We start from the raw sequence: 14,455 nt of genomic DNA on the forward strand, positions 1-14,455 counted from the left end.
GTTTGCACTCACTTGTTTCCATGGACATGTTCAAGTGTGCGTCTATGTTGAGTGTTCTCCCCATCACTCACCGCTTTAGTTTTTGAAGCACGACCTGGGGCTCGTAGGCTGGCGGTTTAGTCAGCTCTAGAATTTCCTTGTCCATACCCTTCTGTCATCAACAACATTGAAGTTACAGGCACATGCCACACCTGTTTTTTTATGTGACAGACAGACACTTTACAAAACTGAAGATGAATGAATGTATTTAAGTTTGAGTCAGACAGTTAATTCCTTTATCACGTATTATATATCCTATCTACAGTGTTTATTTTAGTTGAGTAGTGAGAGAAGTATTCTGTAGCATTAAATACTTGTGTGCATTTGTGTAGGTACATGTTTATGTGTGTATGTATGCAGGTACATGTTTGGGAATATGCATAGAGGCCATGGGTCAACACTGAAAATCTTCCTCAGTTCTCCATTTTTTTGAGGCCAAGTTCTTTACTGACCCTTAAAATTGCTATGATTGAGCTAGACTCAGTGGTTGCTGGGCCTTAGGGACTCTTTCCTCTGCTTCCCCAGCTCTGGCAAACACAGGTGATCAAGCTTAACTTAAGCCCTTTTGCTTATACAACAGCAATTACTAAGTCATTTCTGTCTATTATTATTATGTTTAAATGGGGCAGTCTTGCCTCGTTTGGCCTCAAGCTGCAGATTCTCCTGCCTCTGTTTCCCAAATGATTAGATTCTACCCATGTGCCACTGTGCCTAGGTCTAAATTGTCATTTAAATTTTTATAAAAACAAAAGATAAATAGTTATGTGTCTCATTTATTTTATTTTTAGTGAGATAGATGGAACATTTTCTTCATCTGGTTGTCTAAATGGAAGTTTTTTAGCTACTAGGTAAGTGGCAATTCCTTGATTGCCTGAACCTTTGAAATGTATTAAATTTGTAATTTATTAAAGAATTGAGGAATTAGTATATACTTGTAGAAATCTATATGTTGAAATGAAAATATTAATATTTTAATCATTAGTTTTTCTGTTTTTAAAAGTGAATTCTTGGACAACTTCACACTTGTATTTAATTTGCTTTGATGCTGTAACCCCTCATTGCCCTCTTAACTCCTTCTCGCTCTTGTTAATCCTTCTTCCCAACAAGTTCCCTGTCTGCCTTCATGTCCTCTGTTGTGTGCTCGCGCAATGTCCACTGAGTTTATTAATAGTCGTTGAATGAGCACGGATGGGGGTTTATATACTGCAGCCTGGGAACAGCTAAGTGGCTCGAACACCGAGGAAAATGACCTCCTCTCCCTTTTTTCTTTTTTAGCAATGATGATCACTATAGAACAGGTCCCAAATTTTCAGGGGTTGATATGAATGCTGCTAGACTCCTATTCCACAAACTAATACAACCTGACCATCCTCAGATATCTCAGCAGGTTTGTTTTTTACGTGATTGTATATATTTACTTTATTTAGCTGCTGGATTTTTACATGTTGTTTTTACAGAGATTTTATGTCTCTAAATTATCCTTATGTTTCATAGACTGACATACTCAGTGATTTTAAAAGTTTTTAATTTTAAAGTATTTGTAATTTAGATGTTAAAGATACATTAGTCTTTTGAGATGTTTGTAGCAGACTCTGAATCTTTAATATTACTGTTCAGTTAAATCTTTTAATAGCTATAGTAGCATTGTGGTAGAGAGTTGAAGTTGAGATTACACTAAGGTTTCTTGAAATTTCTTAGCAGTGCCTAGGCAGTAGTTGTCCTTCTGCTTCAGAATAACCACTGACATCTGTGGTTCTTTTTGTTTTAGTCAGCATTTCTTGTTTGTAGTTCTGAATTTTCCTCTTTTATGTGTGTAACATGTATGTTTCTTTGTGAAGTGCATTCATTTTAAATGAAGGAGGTTTTGCTTTTTGTCAAAATATAGGTGGCAGCTAGTTTGGAAAAGAATCTTATACCTAAACTGACTAGCTCCTTACCTGATGTTGAAGCATTGAGGTTTTATCTCACTCTACCAGAGTGTCCCCTGATGAGTGACTCCAACAATTTCACAACAATAGCAATCCCCTTTGGTACAGCTCTTGTGAACCTAGAAAAGGCACCACTGAAAGTACTTGGTAAGAGTTTTAGTATTTTTTCTTCTGAAATGTTTTCTCTTTAAATGAAAATGAGTTCTCTTGTTTGTTGCTTTGCTTATTTGACATCGTTCTAGATGGAAAAGATTTTTCTCTCTTATTGACTTTTTTCCTGGGTATTTGATTCTGATCGTTGGAGTTGCTGAAGGCGAATCATGTTAAATATAGAATTTAATTTAGTATAACACAGACACAGTATTAAGAACAATTAAAACCTGTATTTTCCCCCCTTCTCCTTGAATGATCTTGCTGATAAAGAATTGGAAGAGCCATTGAAACTGAACAACATTGATTTTAAGTCATTCTTGAGTCTCAGTATCAACCCTTTTCCTCTTAGTTCCTTCCTTTGCTAATTTTCATTTGTTTAATTTTGTATTTTTGCTTTTGCACAAGATTCCTGAGTTTGCAGTTCATTCTCTGTTTTTCTCTGGGCTTTGGTTTAACTTTGCTCACCTTAATTCTTCTAATGGTGTGGATTCATCTCTAACTCCTGGCCTTTATACTTGGCTTGCTATGGGTAATCTAGTGTGTTTTTTTGCTAAGAGTGTGCGCTAGGTATGTGGAACTGAAATATACTGAAGTAATAAAATCACCATAAGCACTGAAAGGCTAAGGTGAGTGGAAGAATCAGCGAGTGAGGGATAGAATGCTGGGGTCTGAAGGGCTGAGCCCGTGTGGAAAAGTAAGGCCAAGTCCTGCTTCCCCACTTCAGAAGGCTGTGCATTCTTCTTGCTTCCTCTCATAGGCTCGTGGTGTTTGTACTTAGAAACTATTAGTAATAACATGAATAAGGTAGTATAGGACAGTACAGTAAAGGACTTTACAGTAAAGTCCTGTTTCTGATTTCCCAGAGTTCCTTGGATTTTTAAAGATGTTACTTCATAATATTTCAGTTTTCTATATTAAATCAAATAATAAAACCTGAATTTTTAAATATTTGAACAATACTATTTTAAAGTGTTATTTTGTTTAAAAATAATTCTGATTTCAGTAACATTTTAATAACTGGTTTTAATATTAGCTGTGGTGATTTCTAATTGCAATTTATGAATTTAAATAGAATTTAGGAAACTGAGAATGTGAATTCAGTAGGTCTTTCATACTTTATATTTACTTTTAAGAGATCTTAAGAACATTATCCTTTACTTGGTAGTGAGGAAAGTTATCTATAAGCCCTAGAGATGTTATATAAATCATTGTTATATTCATCTTCCTGAAATGTTCAAAGGGTTAAGAACCACTGCTCTAGAAGAAAAGTTAGTATGTTTTTTTTTAAATTCTGATTTTTTTTATTCATTTTATTTGCATGTTCACCCTTTAATAACAGAAAACTGGTGGTCAATACTTGAACCTCCACTATTCCTCAAGATAGTAGAACTTTTTAAGGAAGTTGTGGTACATCTTTTGAAACTCTACAAGATCGGCATTCCCCCTTCTGAAAGAAGAATTTTCAACAGTTTTCTTCATACTGCATTAAAGGTTTTAGAAATATTACATAGGGTATGTCCATTAGTCCTTTATTCTCCTCTTCCCGTTCCTACTAACAGATTGTAATGTTTATTTTAACATTAATATTAGAATGGCATAAAAGATACATATTAAAGAAATTTGGAAGTTATTTATAATTTCTCATAATTCCTTTACAAGTAATATGTTTGTACTTTGTAGCTTTGGATTCACTTGAGTTTGTTAGGCATCTGTAGCCTACAATTGGGCAGAACAATAGCATCTTAATGAATTAGAATTCTTACCCTTTTTTTGTAAGTAACCTAATGTGTTAATTTAATGATACATTGTTTTTAGTTATAAGGAGTTGTCATATACATACAAGTGACTGGGCCCTTGTAAATACAAACATTTAAAATTCTATTTTTTTGGTGTCAGGTACTAATGGCCTCAATCAAAGTAGAATGTTTCATTTGAAACAATTGACTAATTTGAAAATGAAACCATATATAATTCATTAATTTGCCTATTGTTCTTTCCTGCCCTTTTTCCCAGTGTAAGAAATAGTACACTTTACACTGTAGAAGTGCAAAGTTACATGAAGAAATAGAGTCTCAGCTGTCTCATTAAAGATGGATTTGAGTCATCCCTGACAGTTGGTAGGTATATCTCTGTTATGCCATTTGGTATTCTTGAGTTGCTACTTAGATGAGACATGACCTAAGGGAGAAGCATATGTTCATATCCCATAATAGACTGAAAACTCCATATGAATATAGTTTCTTTTCCATAACAACTTCTTTACACTTTCAGATTCTCCTTGCTCATTATTAAAGTAAACTATAAAGGGAACAAGGGGTCCTTGTTCTTTGTATCAAAGAACCCCTGTGGATCATTTATTTACCTTTGCTTTGTTTTGTTTTTTTTTAAGTGAAGCTCCTGGGTGTTTTTCTCAACTACTTAACTTCATGAACTTTTCTTTTTCCTTTTTTAGTATGCCCAAGACTTTTAGGCAGTTACTTCTGTTTTCATTGTTACAATTAAAGAGGTGATAGCAACTTCTTTCCTAGGAAAACAGGTCGTTCATTTCCCAGAACAAGACTTTCTTGCAGCATATCAGGGCCTGAGTGTGCAGCATACTGCAATTATGAAGATCTTGTAACATCATAGCATGGGACTCTACCTTTCTGTATGCTTTTTGCTTAGGATTCAAACAATTAATTGATTGTTTTTCTTTCTGCGGGTGAATTTTCCCTAATATTTCATGAACCGTCCTTCTTCAGCTGGACTGTATTTCTACATGATTACTCTTTTTGTATCCTTTGTCTGCTTATATTTATTCTTCTTAATATTGGTTTTCTTTTGCCCTGTCTTTTATCTCAAGAGAAAGAGGTACCTGTAATTCCACTAGTCTGGAAGCTGAAGCAGGAGGAACACCACAATTCCAGGCCATGGTGAACTGCAGAGAGCAGCTTTGTCTCAAGGAAAGGGGCGGGGAGGAGCTTTATAATCCCGGTTCAGAGCCACAGTCTCTACTGAGAGCCCTGTTAAGAGTCCATCTGCACCATTTTTAAGATAAAAGTTTCAGGCAAAACTTCAATGTATGGGATGTATTCCTCAAAGATTTTGTCTCTTTTTTTTTTGTTTGTTTGTTTTTGTTTTCTCTGTGTCCCTGAATTGAACTGTATGTGCTAGGCAGTTGCTTTACTTGAGCTATAGTCTTAGGTTTATAAGTCTTAGGTTTTGTGGTATAGCCTCAGCTGGATTTAAACTCATGATCCTCCTGCTTCAGCCTCCTGTATGCTGGGATTTTAGTACCAAGTGCAGCTCCACAGACCATTTTGATGAAGCCATGCCAGATACTAGAATCCACCTTCTTACTAACTCAAGGTTGGGATGGGTATGGAATCTTAATATTTGTTTGCCAACAGTATCCAGCATTAGTAGCCTCTTTATATAATACATGTGAGCATGTTATTCGATTTTTTTAAAAGATTTTTAAAAATATACTTCTATAGATGGTATTTTGTACTTTTTTTTTGTAAATTAGGACACAAAAAGATAAAAAGAACAACAAACCAAAGAAATCTTAATTTTGCCAGGTAGTAGTGGCACATGCCTCCTTGTGCGGCAGAGGCAAGTGAATCTCTGATTTCGAGGGCAGCCTGGTCTACAGAGTTCTAAAACAACCAAGGCTACACAGAGAAACCCTGTCTCAGAAAACCAAAGAAAGAAACTGGAAAACAGCTCAGTATTAATGGTTAGTAAGTTATAGAGTTGAAGGAGAAGTTCCCATCTGCTTCTCAAGGCCCTGCTATTTTTATTCCACATTAATGAGTGTGTTACCATATACTTAGGGGCTGGAAGATGACTTCATAATTAAGCATATATTGCTCTTTCAGAGAACCCACATATCAGAAGAACTCAACCTTCTGCAACTGTGGGTGCAAAGGATTCGTTCTAACACGCCAAGCCTCTTGCGCATCTGTACTTGAGTGCACACACATGCTTGGAGTGGGTTTTACTCTTATTATGCCTTTAGGTATCGAGATTCAAACTCTGTAGAGTACATTATGTATACTGTCTTGTGTTTAGGCTGCTTCGTGTGTTATTGATGTATATATGTGCAGAACTAAGGATTGAGCTCAGGGCTTCTTTACTCTTGTTGTGTAGGTACTCTTTTTCATTGAGCTATGCTTCTTCATCCACATCAGTACTGTTTCTGACTGGAAATCAATAGATCACATTTTAAACTCTTTTGTTCTATATCCTATAATTGTGATTTTGAATAAGATTTTCTCTATCATATGCAAATTAATAATTACTAGTAAAATATCACCCTTATAATTTCTCAAGATTAATGTTTTTAAATATTTATTTTTGTATGTATATGTGTGTTGAATGTATGCCAGTGAGCATGTACCATGGTACACATGAGGAACTCAGAGGACAACTTGTAGGAGTCAGTTCTCTCTACCATGTGGGCCCCAGGTATTGAACACTGAACACTGGTTGTCAGGCTTGGTGACAAGTGCCATTACCTCCTAAGCTGTTTTGCTGATCCTAAGGTATATAATTTTTAAGTTGCTATATATTCTGATGGCAGAGATTTCATTGTCACACTATTTGGATGGGAAGAAATCACTGCCTTTGACTTATTGGGTTAGACAGAAATTGGGTTCTCATTTGAAAGCATACACACATGTAAATTAATTTAAAAACGTTTTGAAGACACTAAGTTATTCCTTCTCTCTGCTCAGTGATTAAGAATTAGGGGAGGTTTCCTCAGTTTGCTCCTTGACCGACCTAAGTTAAGAGCAGGATTAGGACCAAGAAAACTGTATTTTGTGTTCACTGTTCATTTCAGGATGTGCTTGTTCCTCCCCTATGTCATGTCCTTTGGAAAGCTTTGTAAGTTGAAAATATTTCCAGTGCTCTGAATGGCATCATGAGGAAAATACCTTTGGCACCTGCTGTCAGGAATGGATCTATAATGAGATAAATAAGTTTATTGGGTAGTAATCGGGTTGGTTTTTGAGTTCTTACACAGTACATTGTAGCAATAGCAGTGTGCCAAAAGAAAATAACTTGCTTGGTCTGTCTAGTTTTGTTGCTATGTATTGTACTGGTTTTCACACATGGGGTGGGGGCATGGAACCCTCAAATTGAATGGATAGAACATACATTTATTCAGCATAGTCACTCCTTCACCAAAGTACTAAATTATAATGTGAAATCAAAGCATTGTGACCAGAATTTAGATTTTATTTTGAACAATTTTTTAGTAAAAATTATATATGGATTTTTTTTCTAACTTACCTGTGATTTCTGTGTTTTCCTTTGCAAATATTTATTGAGTGCCTACTGTATGCTTGTTATTATACTAGATGGTAGGGATTTAGTGATAGGAAATTATGTGATTTCCACCTTTGATCTGGTAAACTGGAAAGATTATATATGTACAAATAACTGAATATTTATGATATAGCATAAATGCTAGAAAAGGGAAAATATACTAACTGAAGGTTTAAGAAATTCTTAGAGAAAAAGTAGCTTTGTAAGATAGCTTGTAAGTGTGCATACCATACAGAGTAGGCGTATGTGTGTGTTTTGTGTATAAATTTGTATGCCTGTCTTTTGGATAATTCTTCTGAGCCAGGCACGGTGAGCACACCTTTAATTCCAACGCTTGGGATGCAAAGGCAGATAGATTTCTTCAAGTCTGAGGCCAACCAACTTGGTTTACTTAGTGATTTTCAGGATAGCCAAGGTTGTGTAGAAAGACTTTTGCCTCACAAAAACCAACCAATCAAAACCCTTCAATACCCAGTATCTTTATTTATACTTTTTATGGATTTGTTTATTTTATTGTTTTATGTGTATGAATATTGCCTCTCTGTGTGCACGTGTGCGCATGTGTGTCCACAGAGGTTAGAAGATAGTATTGGATTCTTTGAAACTGCAACAACAGTGTGCAGTGACCACCATGTGGGTGCTGCAACCCTGCTCTTCTGCAAGAGAAGCAAATACTCATAACTCCTAAGCCATCTCTCCAGTACAGTTTAATTTAAATGCTATAGTACCTATTTTCTCTTTAGTTAGCAAATCATTATATTTGAATTAACTACTAATCATAATTTCCCCAAGTCAACATTTTACTGATTTTGAATTTTTATTATTTTGTTGTGTTATTTCTATTGATAAATATGTTCATACTTTAAAAAAAAAAAGTATGTGTACTTATGTCTGTGTGCCCTTGAATGCAGTGCCCATGCAGTCCAGAAGAGGGCATTGGACTGACAGGTATTGTGAGCAGTCAGATGTTAGGGTCTGTGATCCAGCCTTGTGTCTCCTGGAAGAGCAGTGTGTACTCTTACCTCCTGAGTCATCTCTCCAGAACCTCTATGTCTTACATTTGCAAAATAGTTCAGATTTCAAACACTATGGGGAGAGGGAGGAAACTGGGTTATTTTTTTAATATTCTACTAAAATGCTTATTTTAAAGAATAATCGGATCTGAATGATTTTCAACAAGAGACATTAAATTTAGACTGAAAAATGTGATTAAAATATGATGTGAAAAAAAATATGATATGAGCTAGGTGTGGTGACACACACCTTTAACCCCAGCACTTGGAGGCAGAGGCTCTGTGAGTTCAAAGCCAGCCTGGTCTTCATAGCTAGAGACCCTGTCTCAAACGAACAAACAAACAAAAAGTGAACGAACGGGGAAAAGCTATGAGCCTGGCCCGGTGGCATAGCCGTACTTGGGTAGCTGAGGCAAGAAGTTTGTGAGTTGAAGACCATCTAGGTTACACACACAGATCTTATTATTTTTTGAGCTTGTATTTATACTTAAAAACATGAGTTTTTGCTGGGCAGTGGTGCACACCTTTAATCCCAGCACTCAGGAGGCAGAGGCAGGTGGATCTCAGTGAGTCTGAAGCCTGTTCTACAGAGTGAGTTCCAGGACAGCCCGAACTGTTACACAGAGAAGCCCTGTCTGGGGGGTGGGGAGGTGGTTGTATTTATACTTAAAAATATGAGTATCTGAGGAAAAAGCTGTTGTAGATTTTGTGTGCAGGTGTGATGCGTGTGTTTTTAGTAAAGAGTGCAGCTGCTAGTGCTGTAATGTTGTTACTGTGGACACAGCAGCTTAGGAAAGTCTGGGCAGTATTTGTCACTTTGCATCTCCATTAGTAAGTTGGCCTTTGTTCTGTAATAACAGCTTCACTCTGGTTGCTTTTTCCAGATGAGAACATTGGGGGGAAAATGGGCAGGGAATGGTGGCATAGACCTTTAGTCCCAGCCCTCCAGAAGTAGAAACAGGGAGACCTTTAGAGTTTGAGACCAGCCTGGTCTGCATAACTAGTTTTAAAGAAGCCATATCTACACAGTGAGACTCTTGTCTCCCTCCACCCTACCCGCTACAGGAAAAGAGCTCAAAATGTTTTTAATCAGTAAAATAAAGGGATTAAATACATGACTTTGAAAATAAAACTAGTACTGTTTTGCAAGAAATAATGTGTACAAGTAGTTTAAGGTCTAATCATGGCTCTTATTGAAACATACAGTTTGAATTGGTATTAAGGCAAAAGTCTGCAGTTAAGATTTCTGATCTTTTTCTTTGTAGAAGTGGTATGGAGTGCTTGTTCTAATTTTCCTTCAAAACAAAAATTTGGAATCTCTGAAAATTTTTTCTCATTACTAAAAGTTAACAGTGGCTGTTCATTACAGCACATCCCTCTGAAGGTTCAGTGACTGGAGATGGTTTGTGTTAAAGTCTCATTGGAAGCTGAACTGTATGCATATCTTTGCACCTTTTCTTTGTCTTGTCTTTTCGATCCTCCTTGTGGAGGTTTGTTATTGCTTTAAAATATCAAAATTGTCCAGTTAGATCTATTCCTCCAATTGATATCTTCTCCCTTTTCCTTCTGCTTTCTCAGAAGTTCAGGTTTATTAGGAATAGATGTTGATTTCATTAATAGATTGACTTTTGTTTTGTGACATGGTCCCACTACAGCCCTGGCTAGCCCAGAACTCAGACCAGGGTTCAACTCAATGGATGTTCTTTTGGTTTAGAGTACAAGACATGGACCACCATAACATGCTATTTAAATGGTTTCTTTTCCATTTATTTTGTGTCCATGAAGAAGCACAGCACACATGTGAAGACCAGAGGACAGCCTGCAGGGGTCAGTTCTTTTCTTAGAAATCTCAAGGATCAGCTCCTGTGACCAGTCAGGCTTTGGAGGCGAGAGCTCTGACCATTTGAGCCATCTGGCCTTCCCAAGAAAAGGGTTACTATTTGTTGGGGTGTTTTGTTTTGAGACTGGGTCTCACTGTGAAGCTAGCTCTGGTTGACCTGGAACTTCTCTCAGAGATCCCTGCCTTTGTCTCCTGAATGCTGGGATTAAAAGCACCATCATGCTCGATCAAGAAAAGATTTTAATGTAGATTTACTCACTGTGTTGAAAGAGGAGCCATTAATAAAGTTGCTTTCATTGTTTCCCATAGAAAGTTAGTGTTGTTTAATATGTGTTTTGAATTAACTCTTACCATCATTTAGTATTTTTCCTTAAAGAAAACAATTCTCAATTATATCGGTCTTTCCATTGCTCTTTTTTTTTTTTGACATGTGGTCTTAGTAGCCCATATTGGCTTCCCCTCACTAGGGATTTCAGACACTAGAATAGCTTTAAAGTCTGATCCTCCTGAGTGAGTGCTGTGACCTTTTGTACCTAGCTCTTCTTACTTTAGAATTTGCAAAGACCTGATGTCAAACTTCTCATCCTCCCCAACTCCTACTTTTTGCTACCAAGAATGTCTTCTGAGAAACTGGTGGTTAGTGGAGGCATACCCCTTTAATCCCAGCACCAGGGAGGCAGAAGCAGGTGGATCTCTGTGAGTTTAAGGCCAGCCTGGGCTACAGAATGAGTTCCTGGATAGACAGGACTGTTTCACAGGGAAACCCTGTCTCGAAAAAACAAAACCAAAAAAGAATGTCTTCTGACTTATAGGTGATACTGCTGGTATTTTGTTGTTGTTGTTGTTGATCAGATTTGAAGTATTGAAAAAAAATTTAACTTTGCCCATTTGGCTGCCATGGCCTCTCTGCATGTCTTATGAGCGGGAAATTGGAATCCTGTTGATATTCTCCTTCAGTTTTTTACCACTAGCCTCTCATTTCTCTTTATATTATTGAGCTAACAGAATAATTTTCAAAATTTCACTGATTTTATAACCTGTTGGCTCCAAATTATTTCCTCATTGGTCTTGTCAGTTCCTCACTGAAGTACTCCAAACCTTCTTACGCCATGATAAGCATTCTTTCTAATCTCAGGGAGGGCAGTTTCTAAGGAAGTTGGCTCGCTTTCTTGGAGCTGTGTCTTCTGTCCAGTTTTGTTTCCTATGTCTTTCATTCTTGTTGGACCAGCTGTTAAAGCCAGGATATGTAAGTTTTCTCCTTTATTTAACCCATGCTTCTTTGCCTACAAGTTTAGACTCGCCTTTCTCAAACTTGTTGGTTTTTGGTTTTTTTCCAAGATGGTTTCTCTATTTAGCCTGGCTGTCCTGGAATTCATTCTGTAGATCAGGCTGGCCTTGAACTGCTGGGTTTAAAGGTGTGTACCACCACCACCCAGCCTTTTTTTTTTTTTTTAATCTTTACACTTCTAAATTTTATTTTGTTTTATGAATGTGTATCTGTAATGTAATAAGTATGTTACTGAGCCCAGAATCTTCTGCATGCTAAGCTGGCCTCTACCACTGTGCTGTATGCCTGATCTCTTCTCTCTTCAGTTTTTATTTTAACTATTTTCATGCATACTGAACATTGTGAGACAAGTATAATGAATACCTATATTTCCCATCTTAGATTTATCAGTTGTTAACCTGTTGTATTTATTCTTTATCTTAGTGTGTGTACATTTCTATAAAACATTTGTGGCTATACTACATGTCACACTTTTTAATTTTTATTTTATGTATATAGGTGTGTTCTCTACATGTTTGTGTACCATGTACATAGACATATGCATGTATGCCTGGCGCTCTCTGAGGCCAGAAAAGGGCATTTAGATCTCCTAGAACTGGGTTCCCTGTGGGCACTGGGAGCAGAACCCAGGTCCCTGGCAGGATCTGCAAATGCTGAGCCATCTGTGTCACCCCTTGCCTATATCACTCTTCAGTATTCCAGTTCTGAGAAGACAAGTGGTTTTCTACAAAACAGTAATATTATTTCTCTTAAGGAAATTATAATCCTGCAGTGTCTGTGCATATGTAGTTTACTCCGGTTATAGCAGGATGTTCTTTAAGGCACTGGTTTGTTTTTGTTTTTTGTTTTTGGTGCAGAGAGGGTTGAAACAGGATTTTCAGAATCCAATTAAATTTTGTTACAGTCTGTGATCATAGTCTTTCTCTTGGTTTATCTAGGTCTCTTTGTTCTCTAATGTTTTACCGTTTTCATAGGTCATATGCATCCTTGAAAAAGTACCCCTAGGCAGCTACAGAGACGACTTAGTGGTTAAAAGCACTTGTCGCTCTTGAGGAGAACCAGGTTCAATTCCTAGCACCCAAGTGTTCAATTCCTAGCATTCACAACCATTTGTTGTAATTCGGTTCTAGGGGATCCAACACCCTCTTCTGGTCCAGACAAACATGTGGGCAAAATACTCATATGCATAAAATAATCATTTTTTAAAAATGTTCCTCAATATTTTATATTTTTAATTGTATATGATTTGAATGTTTCATTTTCAAAGCTTTCTTGGTAGAGAATTTGATTTGAAAATTTTAAGTATTGAACTTTTACTCCATGATTTTGGCAAATTATTAGCTCTGATAATTCTCTTATAGGAGCCCTTAGAAGTTTGTACTTGTACGTCTCTGTGGCTGGCTTTTAGTTTAATTCTGTTACTGAAAGAAAACATTATGTATGGTCAAAAATTTGTCATTGTTACTGTGAGGAGGAGGGTGACTTTGTAAGCTTCTTCTTTCCCTGCCAATCTTTATTTGTGTATGTGGGGGGTGCCTCGGCTGTCATTGCACAGTCAGAAGACTCCCACCACACGGATTCCAGAAACTCAAACAGACCTGCCATGTCAGCAGGCTCCTTTATCCCCCAAACCATCTTATAGGACCTAGCCACCCCCCCCCTTTTCTTCACTGTAGAACCCCTTTATCCTTTTCCCTCCTTAATTTCTATTTCCTTGGTTTTTTGAAGAATTGTGGTGCGTCTTGTGAAAGTTCCACAATTGATTTTTGTGATTGTGTACTTAATATGATGCTTGTCTGTCCTTTGTATTTTCTGCAAATCAGAATTTAGATTCTAAGACTTGATTCAGTTCGGGTTAGTGTGCTTGATAAAAAAGATGTGGACTTGTTGCGTTGCATCTGCAGATGTCACTGTCCAGGATTGGTGGTGGTGATGCTCTTCACTAGGGACAACCTTTGCTTGTGTGCTTGCTTATCTCTCAAGTGAGTCTGCAGCCTTGTTTTGTCTGTTTGTTTTTCATCCTAGTCAGACACCACCTTATATAATCAGGGTCTGGAGAGATTGCTCAGTGCCTAAGAATACTTACTACTCTGTCTATTAAGGGACTTGAGTTCAGTTCCCAGCACCCATGTCAGGCGCTCTCATTGCCTTCTACTCCAGCTCCAAGGGATCTGACCCCTTCTTCTGGCCTCTGAAGGTACCCCACATGTGTGCTGTACAGTCATATAAACAAAAATGAAAGTAAAAGAATAATTAAAAGTCTTGTCTAATCAGATATTAAATAGTATAACATTTATCAGGTATTAGCTATTACTGTTCAGGTCTTGTTTGTCATCTTGAAGTTCATAAAGTTTCTGATTTATACATTTTATAGTGTGTTTGGTTGTAAAGGTATTTTTTTTCTAAACTTGGGGATACTGAATACAGGTAGTACCACAGCCTATAAATATTTTTATCTCCCATAGCACTTGATAAGGATTTTGTGTATATAGTAGGCACTCAGTAATTGTTTTTTTTCCCCATAGAAGATTAGCTAAAGAAATCTCCAAAGCCTTTTTTTCTATTTAAGAGCTGTTTACTCTCTGCTTTAAGTACTGTCTAAATTTAATGTTAATTACACTTCTTCCTTTTTTCTTTTTTAGGTAAATGAGAAAACAGGACACCTTATACAATATGACAAATTCTATATACATGAAGTACAAGAATTGATAGACATAAGAAATGACTATATCAACTGGGTCCAACAGCAAGCGTATGGAGTGGTACGTCTCTACACTTGGGAGATTGAACTTAGGTGCCATTTGTTAAAATACAAAAGAAGCATTTTGGAAGCAAATAGTATTTTCATAGCTTTTACTCCAAGTAGTTAATTATTTTAAAA

At 36.8% G+C, this 14,455-nt stretch overlaps 1 protein-coding gene across 4 annotated transcripts in view; it reads left to right on the forward strand.

Annotated features, from left to right (window-relative positions):
• Herc4 (HECT and RLD domain containing E3 ubiquitin protein ligase 4) overlaps nucleotides 1–14,455 on the forward strand; it is a 76,089-nt gene that overhangs the window by 40,662 nt on the left and 20,972 nt on the right. For all 4 annotated transcript variants that reach the window (XM_048451594.3, XM_048451597.3, XM_048451595.3 and 1 more), the window contains 5 exons: nucleotides 828–887; nucleotides 1,315–1,426; nucleotides 1,925–2,114; nucleotides 3,460–3,632; nucleotides 14,217–14,336. In XM_048451594.3, the coding sequence (XP_048307551.3) occupies nucleotides 828–887; nucleotides 1,315–1,426; nucleotides 1,925–2,114; nucleotides 3,460–3,632; nucleotides 14,217–14,336 (655 nt within the window). The remainder of the gene's footprint in view (nucleotides 1–827; nucleotides 888–1,314; nucleotides 1,427–1,924; nucleotides 2,115–3,459; nucleotides 3,633–14,216; nucleotides 14,337–14,455) is intronic.

Source organism: Myodes glareolus, chromosome 18, assembly GCF_982192425.1.
Source record: "Myodes glareolus chromosome 18, mMyoGla1.1, whole genome shotgun sequence".
Classification (NCBI taxonomy): domain Eukaryota; kingdom Metazoa; phylum Chordata; class Mammalia; order Rodentia; family Cricetidae; genus Myodes; species Myodes glareolus.